The sequence below is a fragment of the Hydra vulgaris genome, chromosome 01 (assembly GCF_038396675.1).
Source record: "Hydra vulgaris chromosome 01, alternate assembly HydraT2T_AEP".
Taxonomy (NCBI): domain Eukaryota; kingdom Metazoa; phylum Cnidaria; class Hydrozoa; order Anthoathecata; family Hydridae; genus Hydra; species Hydra vulgaris.
In genome coordinates, this window is record NC_088920.1 from 33,182,826 (window position 1) to 33,203,484 (window position 20,659).

The 20,659-nt window shown below is 29.1% G+C and overlaps 1 protein-coding gene across 1 annotated transcript; it reads left to right on the forward strand.

Moving 5' to 3' along the window:
- The first annotated feature begins 1,274 nt into the window (after window positions 1-1,274).
- Window positions 1,275-3,341, forward strand: LOC136074346 (zinc finger MYM-type protein 1-like). Its single transcript, XM_065786652.1, has one exon. The coding sequence runs from the start codon at window positions 1,275-1,277 to the stop codon at window positions 3,339-3,341; it is 2,067 nt and encodes a 688-aa protein (XP_065642724.1).
- The last annotated feature ends 17,318 nt before the right edge of the window (window positions 3,342-20,659 follow it).

The window sequence follows — 20,659 nt, forward strand, 5'->3', positions numbered from 1 at the left end:
ACGCTGCTTATTTGATATCGGATGGCTTTGAGGCTCTCAATTTTGGCTTCCCAACGAGTGTCGAATAATCGTTTAAAAGTGAAGTTTGTTGTATGACTAAGTAAAACATTCCAGCGTGAAGTTGATGCAGAAAATAATGTGAATAATCTTTGTATTATGCCGAAAACGTTAATGGAATTTAGTGAAAACTGCGCTGCGTCACAAATAACCAAATTAAGAGAATGACTTCCACATGAAAGGTTAAAAGCCAAAGGATTCAAATCTAATATTCGCTTTTGTAGACCTATTTTTTTACCTTTCACATTTGCACCGTTATCGTAACCTTGCCCTCGACAAAAGCTTATATTCAGTCTAAAATCTTTTAAAGCTCCAATTATGATTTCTGTTAAACCAAGACCTGTCGTGTCGTTAACATTGAAAAACCCAAGAAAGTGTTCATTTATTTTTATAGGATATTCTGATATATTTATAATTCTAATCGTAAGCGAGAGTTGTTCTTTGTGAAATACGTCAGGAGTGCAGTCAGCAATAATAGAATAATATATACTTTTTTAATTTTTGAGCTTTGGATATAATTGTGTTGGTTAATTTTGATGCCATTATATCTATCATTTCATTTTGAATGGTTTTTCCACAGTAATGATCAGAAATATCTCCTTTAAGAGCTAGCGTGACGTGGTTTAACATGATAGGATCAAATTTAGCGAGTGATTGTACCAACCCTAAAAATTTGCCGTTATTAACTGCATACAATTTTTGAAGAACCTCTGAAGGCCATATTATTTGTTGCCAAGTATAAAGTAATGTTCATCAATCGTTCAAGAACACTTCGCCACCTTAAACTATCCTTTTCGATTAGTTTTTGTTCTTGTCAGTGCCGTCTTAAAGCATAGGCTAGGTAGGCTGCAGCCTAGGGCCCCCGATTTTTAGGGGCCCCCAAAATGAGTCTGGATTTTTTTTCAAATTTATATAAATAAAAAATTATATTTCTAAATTTTCTGAAGAAATCATAGTTTGGGGGCCCCTCGGGAATAATTTTTTTCTTGATAAGATTTTTTTTAATTATTTTTAGAAAAGTATCAGTTTTTCAGTTTGGGGGCCCCTAGGGAATTTTTTTTTTCTTGATAAGCAAAAATGCATGCATGCGTCCGAAAATAAACATAAATTTTCCGATAAGAAGTGTTAAATACAAGCACTTAAAATATCCCATTAGATTGAATTTGAAATTGTTGTGATCAACTTAAAACATCTGTTTTGAAAAAAAGTCATTTAACATGTCTAATCGGACTTATCAAAGTGGTGCTGCAAAGAGGAAAAAAGCCGCTAAAGCAAAAGAAGACATTTCAAAATATCTTCCTTTGACATCATTTCTTTTGGTACAAAAGTCAAAGCCTGTTGTGTCCGAAGATGTATTTCTTTGTCCAACTTCAAATTTCGTAAGCATTGATAGTGCTTTGTTGCCAAATGAAACTCTAGAAATTCAACAGGAACTGGAACCAGAACAGGAGCCAGAACCAGAGCAGGAGCCAGAATCAGAGCAAGAGTCAGAACCAGCACAGGTGCCAGAACCAGTACAGGAGCCAGAACCAGCACAGGAGCCAGAATCAAATCAAATTAAAACTTATCCAAACGCAACAACAAAAACTACTCAAGAAACTGACCCAGCATTGTGGCATCAGTTATCCCAAGAAGCTCAATCATTTTGGATTTCTAATGGCCCGTCCATGTGCCAGAACAATGATGGGAGCTTCAAAAATTCGGAAAGGTTGAGTTGCGGACAAAAAAGGTACTTATCAAAATCTTGCTTTAGACGTGAACTACACAATGGCGAATTTGTCAATCGTGAATGGCTATTATACTCACCTTCAACAGGTTCTGTTTTTTGCTTTGCTTGTACCTTATTCTCCAGCAAACACTCTAATTTTTCCACAACTAGATTTGATGACTGGAAAAATGCCTTAAAATGTATATCTGGACACGAGAATGGTTCTGAACATCACAAAAATATGCTTACTTACTCCAGTCGGCAGAGAGAAAGTGGCCAGCTTGACTCTGTATTAATAAAACAGTTACATAACGAACAATTGTACTGGCAAAATGTGCTGATAAGAATTGTTGCAGTTGTAAAGTTCTTGTCATCAAGAGGATTGCCATTTCGTGGAAACAATGAAACCATTGGTTCAGAGCAAAATGGTAATTATTTAGGAACTCTTGAGTTACTTAGCCAGTTTGACCCATTCCTACATGAACACATGAAAAAACATGGAAATTCTGGAAAAGGTAATACTTCATACCTCTCCGCCAATATCTGTGAGGAGTTTATATGCCTAATGGGAAATAAAGTTTTGAGCGAAATAATTTCTGAATTAAAAAAAGCAAAATACTACTCAATCAGCGTTGACTCAACTCCAGACTTGTCACATGTAGATCAATTAACTTTTACAGTTCGATATGTTAAAGACTTGGCACCAGTTGAGCGTTTTTTGCAATTTGTTCCCATTCACGGGCATGGAGCTGAACATTTAGAAACAGTGGTTTTAAATTTTTTACAAGAAAATGAAATTTCAATATCTGACTGTCGTGGGCAGTCATACGATAATGCATCAAATATGGCAGGACAGTACTCAGGCCTACAAAAGAGGATTAAAGACAAAAGTGAATCAGCATTGTTTATTCCTTGTGCTGGACATTCTTTAAATCTGGTTGGCAACAGTGCAGCTGGATGTTGTTTAGAAGCAATTATTTTTTTTGACTTTGTTCAATGCCTCTACAACTTTTTTTCTGCATCAACTCATCGTTGGCAAGTGCTTCTGTCTTTTGTTGGCAAAGGCAAACAAATTGTCAAACAGCTTTCTGGAACTCGATGGTCAGCACGTGCAGATGCTGTGACTTGTCTGCATGACAGTTATGATGAGATTAAAGAAGCACTTGAATTTTTGATCAAGGACATAAGTCAGTCAAAAGAAACTCAAAATGATGCTCAAAATCTCATCACGAAAATGAACACTTTTGAGATTGTTTTTCTGACAATTTTCTGGAATGATATTCTTTGTCATTTTAATAAAGCATCGAAGATTTTACAGAAAGAAAATTTAAACCTGGATGTTGCAGTTCGGATTCTAAAGTCATTGTTGCATTTTATTAAAGATTTGAGGAGTCAATTTGAGAATTACCAGGAAAAAGCCAAAATCTTGCTTCCAAACACTGCCTACAGAGATTCTTCAAAAAGAACAAAAAAAAGAAGCCGACGTATGGCCTTCTTTGATGGTGAGGCTGAAGAATTGGAATTTCAGGGAAGTTATAAATTCAAAATTGAAACATACCTTCCTGTTATTGATTAACTAACATCAAATTTAGAAAAAAGAACATCAGCATATGAGAAGATCAATGACAATTTCGGATTTCTAGTAAACACTCAAACAATTGCCAATGTTGAACTAAAAGACCATTGTTCAAAACTAGCACAAATTTATAAGAAGGACATAAATGAAAATGAACTTTTTTTTGAGTGCCAGCAATTTAAATATTACATTTCAAAAGATGAACATTCATTTACAGAATTTTACTCAACATTAAAAAGAGACCACTTGGAATCAACTTTTCCAAATATTGAAATTTCCCTTAGAATTTTTCTGTCAATGATGGTCTCAAATTGCACTAGCGAGCGATCATTTTCAAAACTAAAACTTATAAAAAATGAACTCCGCTCAACCATGCTGCAAGAAAGATTGAACTGTTTGTCGTTAATGTCAATTGAATCAGATGTTCTTTTAACCATTGATTTTGATGATATTATTAAAGAATTTTCAAGAAAAAAATCACGTAAACGTCACATGTAAATTTTATCATTGCTTTAATAAATGTTTCCTATTTTAGTATTTGATTTAATTTTTTTACCAAGGAAAAAGGGGGCCCCCCAAATTAAGTCTAGCCTAGGGCCCCCGATGGCCTTAAGACGGCCCTGGTTCTTGTTTATCAATAGTTTCACCAGCTTTCATTCGTATTTCTGTCTCAATCCATAAGTCTCAATTGATAAGCATTTCTGTGTGACTTACTATTTTCGTGAATTTTTAGTGCTTCTGTTTAATTCTTCCATTTATTGAATCCATTTCCGTTTAACTTTAAATTCATGTTGAAATCAAAAAGTTTGCAGCAAAAACAAAATACCACATCTTTAGAAACTGAGTACACAAGCCAACGTCGTGAAATAACCTCACCATTTGAAAGTTTTTGGTTGTAATAAGCATTTGAAAAATGTCGTTTTCTATTATCGCGTGGATATGTGTCCAAATTCACTTGTATTGCACCTATATTAATTACATAATCAACAAATTGAATGTTGCGATGAATTGGCCACAAACCACAGTCTGAGTAATCGATTGCTGTTTCTTTGGTGCGATCATTTACATCACCATCTTGGCCATCATCATTTTCGTTATCGATATCTTTTTTATCGTAGTGAACATTTCCAACTGATACTATTCCGTCTTCTTCATCGCTGGTTGATGTATCACTAAGTACATGCGCAACATTTTCTCCTTCCTTTATTTTATTACAATCACTAATTTTCAAGTTTTTTATAATTTTTCTTCAAATTATCAACTTTTTCTGCTTTATGTTTTCTGTATTGAGCACCAGATGGTTTCTTATTATTATGAGTTTTAAAAACATTTTTTTCTTTATTATGAGTACTCTCCATTGATTGCTGCTGACAGTTTCTATTTGTCTAAAATTTTAAAATAAAAAATTACTCGCAAGCTAATAATTCACAAACAATTTCATTATTTATACTTACCTGCTTTTTATTACCGCAAAATTTGAAAACTTGACAAAAACTGAATTTGAATCACAAATACAACTTTAAATTTCTTCTACAAATTAATAAACAATGCGCTCGCAACTCGTACCAAAAATAATGTTTAAAATTTAAACTTTAAATAGATGGAGCGCAAAATAATTGGCGCCGAGAAAGATACAAGTAAAAAAATGAATTTAAGTCACAAAATATATGCTATGATTGAAACACTTTTAATCAAATTATTAATTTTGCATAAAGAGTTTTTAACAGTCTAATAATACAATAAATAAATTATTTAAAGAAATTATTTTTATAAAAAAAACAAACATTCAAAAAAATATAGGTTGACTTATTTTTTCTATTTATTATATTGTTAAAGTTTGCATACAACGTTTGGCGCCCAGCCTCGCCCCCCTCCCTCCTAAGGCCGGCACTGTATATATATATATATATATATATATATATATATATATATATATATATATATATATATATATATATATATATATATATATATATATATATATATATATATATTGTTATAAACCTTTTTTTTACTTTTTTATAATACACACTGGTCTATTCTAATGACTTCACCCGCCTATAATATTTCCTAAAAATGTGTGCTATGAATTGGAAGAAAATTTTGAAATTACCGATTTTTTAATGATAATATTTTTTATCAATGTTTTTTTAAAAAATAAATTTTTTAAAAAAATTTCAGCCAGAAACTAAAAAATTTTCTGTATCATTTCAATTTATCTGAAACCGAAAATAATATGCATTTAGAGATCTTTTTTTTTCCTTCTATAAAATGAAATTAAAACGGTGTTGTTACCCAAACAATTCTCTCTGGACAATAATTTCTGACAATCGCTCAAAATTACGATTAGCAATTGCGTATTAAGTAATTCCTTTTGGAGAATTACACGGAAAATGATTGCTAAACTATTCCCTATGGGACTGATTCGGCACGAGGAGTTATCACTTAAAAGCTGTAGCGCTAAACTAGATGCTAAAGCCACCGCCATCAGCGAGAAGCGCAGCTACTTAAACCTACTTTTTACAGCCGCCACTTTGCGTTATTAGCAACTACTAAGCCGGCAATCAAACAAAGTAATCAGTCGCAGCCGATTTCAAAGTTGCTCTTGTTAGCTGAAAAAAATAGAGAATTAAGTAAACAAAAATTATCACGTATGAGTTAACAGAAACAATAACTTTTTTTGTAGCTTTTTTTAATGTTAAAACAAGTACTTAAATTTGCTTAATAAATACTCGCAGAGAGGGAGAGAAATCGCTGCGAAGCGTTCCTCTTTATAAGATATCATCACGTCCGAATATTTTGCATACTTTATAAAGCAAATTAAATCTAGATTTAAATCTTAGTTTTGATGACTTTTTCACAATAGCTTATAAATTTAAACATAAAAAGGTTTTTTTTACTTCGTTGTGGATAGAAAAGAGCATAGTAGTTTGCATAACAGTTCTTTAAAATACTTGAAAATTAAACTGTGCAGCTCTTTTAAAAGAAAATTTACAGATTTTTCATTAGTATGGTCAAATATTAACGCAAAGTTGTAATTTTATTGACGATGAACATTATTACTGTCGCAAAGGTTTTTTAATAGAAAAACAAAAAGTCGAGTCTTCAGCTGAAGGGCAATTATCAAAAATACAAGGTTTGGATTTCTGCATCGAGCAGTAATTTAAAAAGTCATTTGTTTATGCTTACAAAATATCAACAGACAAACCGGCTGTTGAATTAAAAAATAATCAATTTTTACATTGATGGAGCAATAACTAGCTAGTTCATTAAAATATGATGTGAATCGCAATCTTGCCGTTTGGTTTTCAAGAGATCTACTACCGTTTTCTCATGTTGATAATGTGGGATATAAAAAGTTTTTTGAAAAAAATATTGGATTAAAATTTCCCACAGGTTATAAGTCAAATTGCTGTACCTGATATTTACATATCCTTAAGGTGATTTGTATTGGGAAATTCAAAAGATATTAATGCAGAAATTTATAGGATATAGATGCGGAAGTTTAAAAGATATTGGTGCGGAAATTTAAAAGATATTGATGCGGCAACAATTATATTTGACGGTTCTACTAAATAGTACCTAAAAATTAGTTATAAAAAAATTAGTTTTACGGCTAAAGTGTTCCATTATTAATAATAACCGGGATAGAAAAATGTTTACTCTTGCATGTTTGCCTTTAGAAAGTTGTACAGGTGAAAATAGTCATAGTTTTATTAAAGACATTTTTTAAGAATTTTTTTCTAAGGCGTTACAGAAAGGTTACATATTGTGTACAATGGTGCATCAAATATGGTAAAAATTTCTAGACTCTTAGGCTCAAAGGATCCACAACATTATCTGGCTCATATCTTGCATTTAATACTGACATGTGATGGCATGAGTTATTATAATGGAATAAAGTGTTTGTCATAAAAATGCAAAAGAATTAAATGCTTGAATTTTAAGTCAGCTTTACTTTTAGAGGAATCACATCGTAAAGCAAATATAAAATTGTACAACATTCTTTGATTTCTTGCTGAAGTAAAAGATATTGACAATTTAGAACAGCAATTTCCAATTCAAATTTAAGATGATTAAACATGATTAAAGAAAATTTTTTTTGACGGCGCATGTAAAGAGGACTTGAGGATAATTTTATTAAAAAACAACATAAGAGCCTAAAACAGCATATACGCACATGATTGAACAGTGCTCTTTATGATAGAATCAATTAACCAGTTATTAGATTCTGAAGAAATTTTTTGTAAAAAATTTGGCAGGGAAGACCTTTATTTAGATAATGATCAACAAGCCTTGATTTCTGAATTAGTTAAATCTTTTAAACCATTTGATCAAGCCACAAAAAGTTGGCGTACAAGAAATAAAATAAAGGAATGTTTGTTGGAGAATGTTTTAAACATAAAATTGGTCCAATTGGATTCAATTCAAGGTATTTTATTTTCTAAACAATTATTTGTAAAGATAATTGTATAATTAATTAACTACATCATTACATCACTAAAAGAAGTCTTTGCTTTAGCAACAATTACTAAAAATTACTTGAAACTTAAAACAGTTACTTAAATTTATGACAATTTGAACTATTATCTAAGTGGTATATTATTAGGTTTTATTAATAATTTGTTTATTATTTATTTCAGTACTTTTATTTATCTGATTGTAGTTATGTCAGAATTAGACAACGATAAAGATTTAAAATCAGATCCTAGTGCTAAGCGACTACTTCTTTAGAAGATGATGAAAAGTCTTTCTTTAGAAAAAAATTCTAAAGTCGAATCAGAAATAAAGCAATTAATTACTCATACACTTATGACAAATGAAGAATAGGATTGTTTATCATTTCAGCAAAATCATCACACCAAGTATTCACACTTAGTAGTACTTGCAAAGGAATATTTTAGCATTCCAACTTCTAGTGTATCAGTGGAGTCAATGTTTTCAACAACTGTATTAATTCTGAACACAAAAAGAAGTAATTTAAGTTCTTCCAACATTAACATAGCTATCTTTGTTCAACAGTATTTGTTTTTTATTTATTAAAAGAAAAATATTTTTGTCTTAATTTAGAGTTAGATTTTTTTTGCTTTTATCAAAAACATCTCGTTCCTTATTTCGAGCGACTTGCTCAGCCAGAAGTTAGAAACTTTGATAGTCAGCTGATCTATGTCAGTTCGCACTTATGCCAGTTTTTACAACGCTTCGCACTTATGCCAGTTTGCACTTGCAAAATTCGAGCTTATTCAGCCTCCCGTACCAAAGCCAAACGAGATGGATTTCAATGAATCCAATATTGCTGTGGAAAAAATGAAAACAAATTATGCATGTTGTATTTAAAAGCAGCAATGTCAAATAAATCTAAAGAAGAAAAATACTCGACATTCTTATTTATTATCAGTGAAAAAGGAAGACAAATATTCAACACAAGGACTTGGAATAGAAAGTAGAAAATGACGATGATGAAATTGATGACGTCACGGTAAAAAAATTGTTTGAAAGATTCGAAGAATACTATTTACCGAAAAGAAGTCTGGTTTCGGAAAGAAGAAAGTGTTTCTTACGAAAAGAAGACGTCAATGAATCATTTGATTTTTTTGTGACTGATTTAAAAAATCTGGCTAATGTTTTTATATTATACAAAATAATTGATGGAATTAAATCAGACAGTCCAAAACAATCTACTTTTAAAAGGAGCGGATTTAACTTTAACAAAAAAAAAGCGATTAAAATATGCAGAGCTGAAGAAGTTGCAAATGTAGAAATGAAGTCAATTACACACGAAAAAGATATTGATGTGGTAAAGAAATTCACACAGCCAAGACAAGCAAATACGACAATCGGTTAAAATACCGAAATGGAGAAAATTCATCAATAACGAAAATGTATCAAAAAGCAAAACAGACTGGGTTGAATCAAACAAACAAAACTGGAAACAAATGAATGATGGTTCAAATACAAAACTACAACAAAGGCAGTGCAAGAAATGTAATAGAACAAATGACCCAAAACACTGTCCAGCATTTGGTCAAACATGCCACAAATGCAACAAAAAAAAATTCATTGGGCGACTTGCTGCCACTCAAAAAACATACATGAAAACTGCGCTGTTGAATACCTTGTTGAATCAGTATTATCTGGTGAAATGAATTATAAAAAAGAAACTATAATAATCTTCAAAATTAATAACTTGTTGGTACGTGGAAAAATTGACACTGGAGCTGAAGTTAATGTTATGCAAAAAAGAGTCTACGACCAATCGTCTTTCTACGACCAAACGACCAAACGACCAATCTATGACCAAACGACCAGTCTACAACCAATCGTTTACGACCAATCGTCAGTCTACCGACGAGTCACGTGGTAACCTTATTTATACAAACATGGCTATATAACTACGTGGTTATTTGTGGGAATGATATTCCAGTTCTTAAAACATCAACGATGAAGTGTTACTACCAAAGTTGTAAAAAGTTGGTTAAATTTTATGTAGTGGAAACAACAAGCAAACTCGTTCTTAGCTTACAAATTTCCCAAGACTTGCAAGCTATCAAACTGCTAAATAAAATGAAAATTGTCGACACAAACGAACCTAGGTGTCAACAGCAAAAAGAAATATCTACTCTAAACAAAATAAAACGGATTAAAGGAAAACAAAGAAAATAGTTAAAGGAAAAAAATCTAAAAATATATCCGAATTTATTTAATGGACTAGGGGTGATTGGACCTGATCATCATATGGAGCTAAAGAATAACTCAAATCCTGTTATTTATTCCCCAAGGAAAAAACCTGAGTAATAACAAGAGTAGATGAACCAACAGAATGGGCAAACTCACTAGAAGTTGTGGAAAAACCAAACTAATACTCTATCTGGATCCAAGAGATTCAATTAAAGCTATAAAAAGTGAACATTATCAATTACCTACTTTCCAAAGAATATCAACTAGCCTTTGTGGTGCAAATAATTTTATAATGCTAGACGCAAATAAAGGTTATTGGCAGATTCCACTGGATAAAGATAGCTTTATGTTAACTACGATGAGCACATTATTTGAAAGATTTAGATTTACACGTTTACCTTATGGCATACATTCGGCGCAGAAAGTTCTGTCAATGTTTTGATGATCATCGTTTTGTGGAAACTGAAATCGATGATATTCTAATATGGGGCACAAAAGATGTAAATCACGATGAAAATCTTAAAAAATACTTTTATCGTGCTGAAAAGATGGGATTGACCCTAAATATTGAAAAAAAAAATTTTTCTTTTTTTTATTTACAAATTTTAAAACAAACTTTATAAGTTAATATTTGTTATCAATTTAATTGTTAAATATGGCAGTTACCATTAGCGAAATAAGAAATATGTTTAGAGAAATGTTCGCTGAGTACAAGAAAGACATAAAGTTACTAATAAAACAACAAGAAGAGAACGATCTTAAATTCATTAGTACAAATTCAAAGATAACGAGTGACAGACAACAAAAAGCAGAGTTAAATATTATCGACAGTATGGAAAACACTAAAAGACTAGAAAAGGATTTGGTTGATATAAAAGAAAGCTTAAATTTTCACGAAAAACTCATAAAAAAAAAGATTAAAAATAATATTGAATCTATCGAAAAAGAAAGAGTTTCTAAAAATGTAGCACACAATAATATTAAGCTTACCGACCTTAAAAAAAAGCTAAGAGAAATTGAAAATCGGTCACAAAGAGATCTCAGGATCGATGGACTAAAAGAAAACGAAAATGAAACATGGACGGAAAGTGAAACAAAGGTGATCAAACTGTTTGAACAGACTTTAGGGGTAAAAAATGTTAAAATTGAACGAGTGCATCGCTGCGGATACAAAGATGCAAAAAAGCCACGTACAGTCATGATAAAGCTTTAAGATTACAAAGATGAAGTAGAAGTTTTAAAAAATTCTTTTAAATTAAAGGGTGAAGGTATTTTCATTAATGAAGATTTTTGCTATGAAACTAACGTAGTGAGAAAAGACATGAGAGAAAGAATGAAAACTGAAAGGCAGCTGGAAAAACTTGCGCATATATTGTATGATAAGCTGATTATACGCGATTGGGTATCAAAAAAACGGTGCCAAGAGAGCAAGAGTTAAGTTTTATTGTTTTATTTGCAATTTTGTGTTTATACAAATAATATTATTAGAAAAAAAATCCTTTTTATTTTCTTTTATTTTTAAAACAAAAACAAATAAACAAAAAAATGGAAGAAAACCTAACAATTATATTTTTTTATGAAAATACCATTCTCAGGGACGAGAATGACTTTGATAATTTTAATCAACAAATATTTGAAAGTCAATACTATACAGTTTTCGAATCTTTCCAATATCTACAAAAAAAGGAAACTTTTATTTCAATTTTAAACATTAATATTCGAAGTTTTTGTTGGATGAACTAAAACATGACTTTTAGTACAGCAGATTAGCATAACATTTGTGCAAAAGTGGAAAAAGCATGAAACTTTTTTTACACGTAGAAAATAAGTACACAATGTATTTAAGATATGGTGGCACGTTGATCTCGTTTGTAAAAATCAAAATTGGATTTTGTGTTTATAAAAAAACGCTGACCAGATATATATTTGATATATATATATGTATATATATATATATATATATATATATATATATATATATATATATATATATATATATATATATATATATATATATATATATATATATAAACTTAATATATATTAATATATTAATATATTAACTTAAAAAATAAAGCAATTAAAATAAAGTCTTTCCTTTCGAAGCTTAACAAAAATCAACGTTTTTCTACAGATGAATATGAAAGCATATATCCGAGTGATCCTGTTCCACCACGTTTGTATGGGCTAATTAAAGCTCATAAACAAGACAAATCTTATACAATGAGAGTCGTTGTATCAACTATTGGCACACCTTGTCATGGAATTTTAAACTACTTGGTTATAAGAATACAACCGGTCTTAAATGAAAATCCTATTAGGTTAAAAAATTCAAAAGACTTTATTAACAAAACTAAGTCGTGGTTAATTGACAAAGATGAAATACAGGTATCCTTTGGTATTGTGAACTTATATCCCTCAATACCATTAAAAGAAGCAACTTTAGTACTTTTGGATCAATTAAATTAAAGCGTTTCTTACAAAAACTCAACTAAACTTACTTTAACTGAAACAAAACAACTAATTGAACTTTGTTTGTTTCGTTGTTATTTCTTGTGGAACGGCGAGATTCATGAATTGGAGAATTCAGGCCCAATTGGATTGTCTTTTATGGTTGTTTTGGCTGAATTTTTTTTACAATACCATGAGGACACGGCAATAAAAATAGCAATGACAATGATTCCTTCAATTGATATTAAATCCTTTTATAGATATGCAGATGATAACCATGCTAGGTTTTCTAACTTAAAGCAAGCGGAACAGTACCAAACAATCCTTAATAGACAACATCCTTCTTTAAAATATACTATTGAAGTTGAAAACAAAAATAAGATATTTAACTTTTTGGATATAACTGTTATTAATAATTCATATGGAAAATATGAGTTCAAGCTTTACAGGAAAGATGCTATAACCAATATCCAAATCAAACCTCATTCTAATCACGATCCCAAAATTTTAAAAGCAATATTCAACGGATATATACACAGAGCATACTAAATATGCAGCGAAAACCATTTAAAAGATAAGATAAATATTTTGATTCAAGTGTTTACTGAAAATGGGTAGGATGAAAAAATGCTTAAAGATATTTCTTATCACGTTCAAAAAAAACGTTTAGCAAAAAAAAATGAAACTCTATCAAACTCTAATAGCCTTTCTACAATTTCTTTACCATGGATACCAATAATATCTCCCAGTCTTAGAAGAATATTCAGAAAAGCTGGTTACAGAACTGTTTTTAAGTCAAATGCTAACCTAAAAACGCTATTAACGTCTAGAAATAAATTAAAATTACTACACAACAGCCAACCTGGAACCTATTTAATTAAGTGCAAATGCTCCAAAGTGTATGTCGGTAAATCGAAAATTCAAATAAGAACAAGGGTTCAACAACACCAAATATTTTTGACTGAAGGCAAGTTAAACCAGTCTGCATTAGCTTTGCATAAAGTAAATTGCGATGAGGATATTGAATGGGATAGGGCAGAAACACTTAAAGTTGAGGATAAAAAATTTGAGAGAAAAGTCCGTAAAACCTAGGAGATACAAAAACATTAATGTTCTCCAATGTGCGGTGGTATTAATTTGGACAATGGAAAATATGTTAAAACAAATTTTTGGACTTCATTTTTTTCATACTTAAGTAAAAGAAGCCATTATAAAGGTGACGTCAAAATTTAAAAAAAATTTTTGTTGTTATTTGACGGTCACAATTTTTGTAATTATATTATACTATATGCTGATGATGCCGGTGTCAAAATTTCAAATAAATTATTTAGTTCTGAGAGAACTTGTATTATCTGATGTATATATGTATATATATATATATATATATATATATATATATATATATATATATATATATATATATATATATATATATATATATATATATATATTTTATATATATATATATATATATATATATATATATATATATATATATATATATATATATACAGTAGTAGCCAAAAAATTAAGGCACATCATAAAAAATAACTCAAAATTTGCAGTGTAAATTTTTATTGAATAAACACAATAGAAAATGTAAAACAAATGAAAAAAAATAGATAAAAATTATCAAATATTGTTAATATTCAATAAAATAATAGTTATAGCACCAAATTATAGCAATAGTACAGTTTAAATGACTTGAATGTTATAATTCAATACTTTGTCGGATGTCCCTTATTAACAAGCACAGCTTGTATTCTTCTTGGGATTCCATGTACTAATGTTTTACAAAATTCTCGAGTGATTTCATTAGTCCACACTTCTTTAACTTTTTGAAGATGTCCTTCAGATTTTGGCTGATGTGCTGCAACTTTCTGCTTCATTATATTCCAGCAGTTCTCGATAATTTTAAGATCGGGTGAACTTAATTCAATTTTATCATCAGTAAACCACTTCTTAACTGTTTTAGCTGTATGACAAGGTGCTGAATCTTGCTGGAAAATGCTGGTTTTAGTAATTTCCATGTGCAGTTTCACTTTATCTTTCAATACACTTAGATACTTTTGTGCATTGACTTTTTCACCTTTTTTAAAGATGTGCGACCCGCATCGGTCTTGCGCTGTGATTGCTCCCCATACCATGACTAAAGGAGGATGTTTTACTGTTTTTATGGTATACTTTGGATTCAGGCGTTCTCCCACAGGTCTTCTAACATAATTATAGCCCGTGCTTCTAATCTGTTGAAACGTACTTTCGCCTGTAAACATTACGCGTTCCCACCATTCCGGTGTCTTGTCTTTTAAACTCTTACAAAATTTAATCCTAGCTTGAAATTGAGATGGAGTTAATAAAGGTTTTTTAGCAACTTTTAGGTTCTTGCAACTAGACCAAAGTCATAGCACAACCTTCTTCTAAATGTTCTCGAACTAATAGTAAGTCCTCTTTCAATAGCAAGTTGTGATAACCTTGCAGATGTTGTGTGGGGCTCACTATTAACAACATTCTTTAAAAAACGGTCTTCTCGTGATGTACTCACACATTTTCTACCATAATTTTTGCGATTTGAATAGTCTTGAACACATGTAAAGCATTTTGCACGGCACATCTTGATATTTTTAATTGTTTTGCTATACTACTTTGAGAATAGCCCTCCGAAAATAGTGCATTTATTTTACCTTTAACAAAGTTATTAATATCACGCTTTTTACCCATTATATCACAACTATGGCAACCTGACGGTGTAAAATAAATCAAAATATCTTCAAAAATCAAAATATAATAAAAAAATTATTTGTATCCAAGGTAATAATGCCATAAATAAGCAATAAGTTAAAAAAGTTTAAAAAACGTAACCTGCCTTAATTTTTTGGCCACTACTGTATATATATATATATATATATATATATATATATATATATATATATATATATATAAAATAAATTTTTATATATATATATATATATATATATATATATATATATATATATATATAATAAATTTTTCTGTTAATAAATAATCTTGTTTTTATTTAAATTAATATGTTATCAGTCATATATCCTAAAACTTCTTAAACATTTCTGGTCTGCGTTTTGTAAAATCGCGAAACTCATTTTGCTTAGTTACACAAGGACGTATAAATACGTATTTATACTAGCCTGCGGAGAAGCTTTGAAATTTATAATTGAATCGATTTTTGATTAATCGATTCGAGATTCGATGCGAATTTAAAAAAATGATTCAAGTTTTTTAAATTCTTACTTGTTTTTTTTTTTGTTTTTTTTTAGATATTTGACGCTTAGCGCTATCAAATTAATTTTGTTTATCCGTAAATATAAAATCAAACGTTAACCAAGGCAAGAAGCAGTTTTAAAAAAGTTCATTCAAATATTTTTTCTGAAAAATACAATATAAAAAAATGCTTAAACTTCAGATTTCGAATGAAGATTTGCTTTGATTCGTGTACTAAAAATGCCCATTTGCAGGGCCCCAACCTGTACGTCCTTGGTTTATAAGTATAAAGTTGATATATAACTTAAAATTTTATACTTTTATGGTTAAACTAGCTTTATCTATAAAATGAATCGTGAAATTTATATATATATATATATATATATATATATATATATTTAATTATACAAGCCCTTTCAGGTTTGGAGAGGCCTGAGCCAGTTATAAATTGAAGGCCCCAAGAGGACGATTTTACGCAAAGATTTGCTAACATTGAATGCCATTAGATATATTTTCAATGATATCTTTTTCAACATCAAGAGCATGGCGTGCCTCAACCATTAGATTTGTCTGATGAATCATTGTGAGTAGCTTCATCCATATAGACGACATCAAAATGTATTTAAATTTGGCAATATATTTTTGAATAGCGCTGAGTTTCATCTTAGTCTGGGCTGTTAAATGTAGCACCCCAAGTTCATTTAAATTTAAAGCTTTTTGCACTGAACTCAACTGTTGTGCAAATTGAATTTTCGTGCGACGGTATACGATCTATCAATTTCCTCTAACCTCTCCTAATGCCCCATCCGGTAGAACCAGAGAAAAATGATACATTTACAGCATTTTTGTTCAAAAGAAAACAAGGTGCACACTATAAAGATTGTTTTTCAATACTCCAGCACAACCAGTCTCTTGCATGTTTCTCCATTTGCAAGAGTTTTATTTACTAAAAATAGGGAAATGCATGATGATTAGAGTCTTGAACAATAAAATTTGGAACTTCAAAGCAAGTAATCTTAAAAAGAGAGTTCACTTGACTAGAATTGTTTTTGCTGATAATCCCTATGTCAATAAAATTGACCGAATTACCGTGATGAGTCTGATCTGTTGCCTCTGGTTCCATATCTCGAATTTTTTTTAAACTTGCATCTTCTTGTTATGAGATTTCGAATTCATCTTGTTTCTGGTTTACAATATTCAAATTTCCTGCTGGTTATTGTTCCGAAATGAGGTCTTCTACCATAGGAACAACTTCATTTTCAATTTTACTACTGGCACTTACACTTTTGGTTTGCTGGTTCAATTTGATCTGTATTTTGTAATTTTTTTAAAAAAGAATATATTTTCTTCGAGTTGGTGTATGTTTTTTCACTTTTATGTGCTTTAATACAACCGTACAAACGGGGTGGAATTGCATCTGAAGGATATATTTTACCATATGTTTTTTAATCTAGTTTTTTATCTTTTTTTGTTTTACTAAGGGTACGTTGAATAAGATTTAGGAACTTCTGAGTTGGATCAACTGTAGATATTGCGCAATTGCCAAGTTGTTCCTTTATTTTTTGTATTGCTGATTCTGAATTTAAAATGGCAAATCCATTACCTTTATCAAATGGATATAATTTTATGTTGGTTGAATTTTTTAGTTCATTGATAGCTAGACGTTGATTTTTAGAAATATTACTATTAATTTTCACTCCTAAATATTTGGTTAATGTTTTGCTGAATATATCAATCTTACGTGAACAGGAAAACTTATTAAGTCTTGGTCCGCAAATTTATTCCAACACGAAAATAAAATACCATTTATTGATATTATAACATCAACTGAGGAATGCGCTTTAAATATAGAAAAAAATGTGAACGTAGAAAGAGCAGAATTTTTAAGACAGAATGTCAGCAAAACATTAACCAAATATTTAAAAGTGAAAATTAATAGTAATATTTCTAAAAATCAACGTCTAGCTACCCAACTGTTACAATTATTATTATGCTAAACAAAGATAAAGATGATCTTATACAACGAACTAAAGTATCTTTAGTTGACATTCATAAACTAATTGATCTCTGTATTAGTAAGTGTTATTTTTTATGGGAAGACAAAATATATATTTTAAAAAACTCTGGTCCAATAGGTCTATCCATAATAGTTGTCTTGTCAAAAGCATATTTACAACATATTGAATCTAATGCTATTCAACAGGCTTTAAATACCAATACTGCACCAAAGTCTTATAAACGCTACGTTGATGATAGCCGAGCTCGATTTAATAATATTGATGACGCAAATTCTTTGTTAACACTTTTAAATTCACAAGATAAATCAATCCAATATACATGCGAATACGAAAATGCTCAACACCAATTAAATTTTTTAGATATTTGTATTTCAATCAATCACTCCCTTCACAAATATGAGTTTTCCATACACCGTAAAGATGCAATTACAAACGTACTTATAAAACCAAAATCATGTATTTCACCGAATATCGCAGTTAGTATTTTTAAAGGTTTTTTAGCTCGAGCATACAATCAATCAATCAATCAATCAATCGTATATATTCTGAAAATAAATTTTCACGGCTATTTACAAATAGTATTGAAATACTAATCTCAAGTAAATACCTTAAAAAAATAGTTTACTTATATACAATTAATCTTTGTAATAATAATAATAATATTAATAATAGTAATAAGAATAATAACAATAACAATAATAGTAATAATAATAATAAAGTAATTATAATAATTTAAATAAATCGGTATTACTTTTCATACAGCAATCGTTTTTACTTACAAAGTTACAGTTACAAACAGTAATAACCTGACAAAACGTAACAACTTACGATGACATAAAAACGACTACTGCTAAAAAAATTATAAAGATTTAGTAAATATATTAATATAATCATAGTTGTTATAATATAATAATCAAAATATATTGCAAATATTATGACCAAATAAATAAATACAATATATACAGAAAAACACTGAGAAAATCAAAACAAAACAAAAGTTACAACAAACATTAAAAACAAAACAAAAAATTACCTTTGGCAAAAAAAAAAAAAAAAAAAACGAAAAAAAAACAAAAAAAAAGGATTAAAAAAAATAATAATACACGGTAGAATAAAACATATGTAATAAATGGCTAAAATGAAAATAAAAACAAATAATATGTAACTGTATAAAAAAAAAATTTATATATCATTAAAAATAAATATTAATTAAAAATAAATAAAAGACTAACAAAAAATAATAAGTAAAACTATATACGCTAAAAAACTGAAGAAAAATAAATAAATAATAAAATAAATAATCCTAAGAAATAAATGAAAGAAAACTAAAGAAATAAATGAAAAAATAAAAAAAAATCTTGATTTGCCGAACGTGGTTCCGATGTTTAAATAGTTTTTTTTTCTTTCTTTGCCATTCTTTTTATATAGTTCATTCATTAACGTTTTTTTTTTAACTTCTATTTTCATTACTTTTTTACTTATTTTCTTACAGATATTTCTTTTTCTTTTTTTCTTTTAAAACGTTTATTTATTCTTCTTTTTTGTTGATTTTATTTTTGTTTAAAATTTGTTTAGAACATAATATTGAAAATAAAAATTATAAATACTCCACAAATGAATCTAGTTCTCAAAAAATTGATACCAAAAATCTTGTTATTTTACCATGGATCCCAAAATTAAGCCTTGTTCTAAGAAGAGAGTTTCGTAAAGTCGGTGTTAAAACAGTCTTCCGATTTGGTAATCCCTTAATAAATATACTCTGCCGAAACAAGTCTAAACTGCCTCCGAACAGTCATCCAGGAGTGTACTAACTTAATTGCACATGTGGTTCATGTTATATTGGTGAAACAAGAAAAAAGATTTCCACACGAATTCAAGAACATAAAAATAATGTTACAAAAGGCAACTGGGAAACATCTGGAATAGTAGGACATTCACAACAAAATAAACTGGGAGAACCCTAAAACACTTTCTGTTATTTCAAACAACTACACAAGAAAAATTCGTGAGGCCATTGAAATACAACGTGTACAATGTTCAAAACCTACGGAAAACGTTTTAAATCGTGACAATGGCAATTTGGTGATGACTCACCATTGGAAACCATTTTTTGTAAAATTAAAAATGTTGAATATCTGACGTTGCAATGACATCATTTGGTTACGTTTATTATAATTTTTTAACGGTTTTTTAACGGTTTTATCAGTTTGATAATGGCTCTCACTATATGAGCCGAAATATTACGTGAATAAAGAAATAAATAGTATGATACCGTATATGATGTTTTAATGCTTATAATATTATTACACATACTGTTAAAGATGTCACTTAAATTTTATATACATATATATATTTATATATATATATATATATATATATATATATATATATATATATATATACATATATATATATATATATATATACATATATATATATATATACATATATATATATATACATATATATATATATATATATATATATATATATATATATACATATATATATATATATACATATATATACATATATATATATATATATACATATATATATATATATATATATATATATATATATATATATATATATATATATATATATATATATATATATATATATATATATATATATATATATATATATATATATATATATATATAAGTAGCATAGCTACATATTTAGCGCTTGGAGCAAGTAAAATTAGTACGCCCCCTCTACTCTCAAAATTAATTGAGAAAAGTTAAAATTAACAATTGCGTTTTAATCACAAAGGTGATATACATTATGGAATAGAAACAAAGTTGTACATCTTTCTAATTTATGCTTATCCAATTTAAGTAATTATATAAATTGGATGGGGTTGCTGACAGACTTTTTGAAGGTAATAAAAAAAGTAAAAAAATTCCCCAAAATTCTGTGCGCGTGGAGCAT

What these genes read in the sequence shown, in the direction of transcription:
- LOC136074346 (XM_065786652.1), top strand. Translation starts at nt 1,275, where the DNA reads ATGTCTAATCGGACTTATCAAAGTGGTGCTGCAAAGAGGAAAAAAGCC.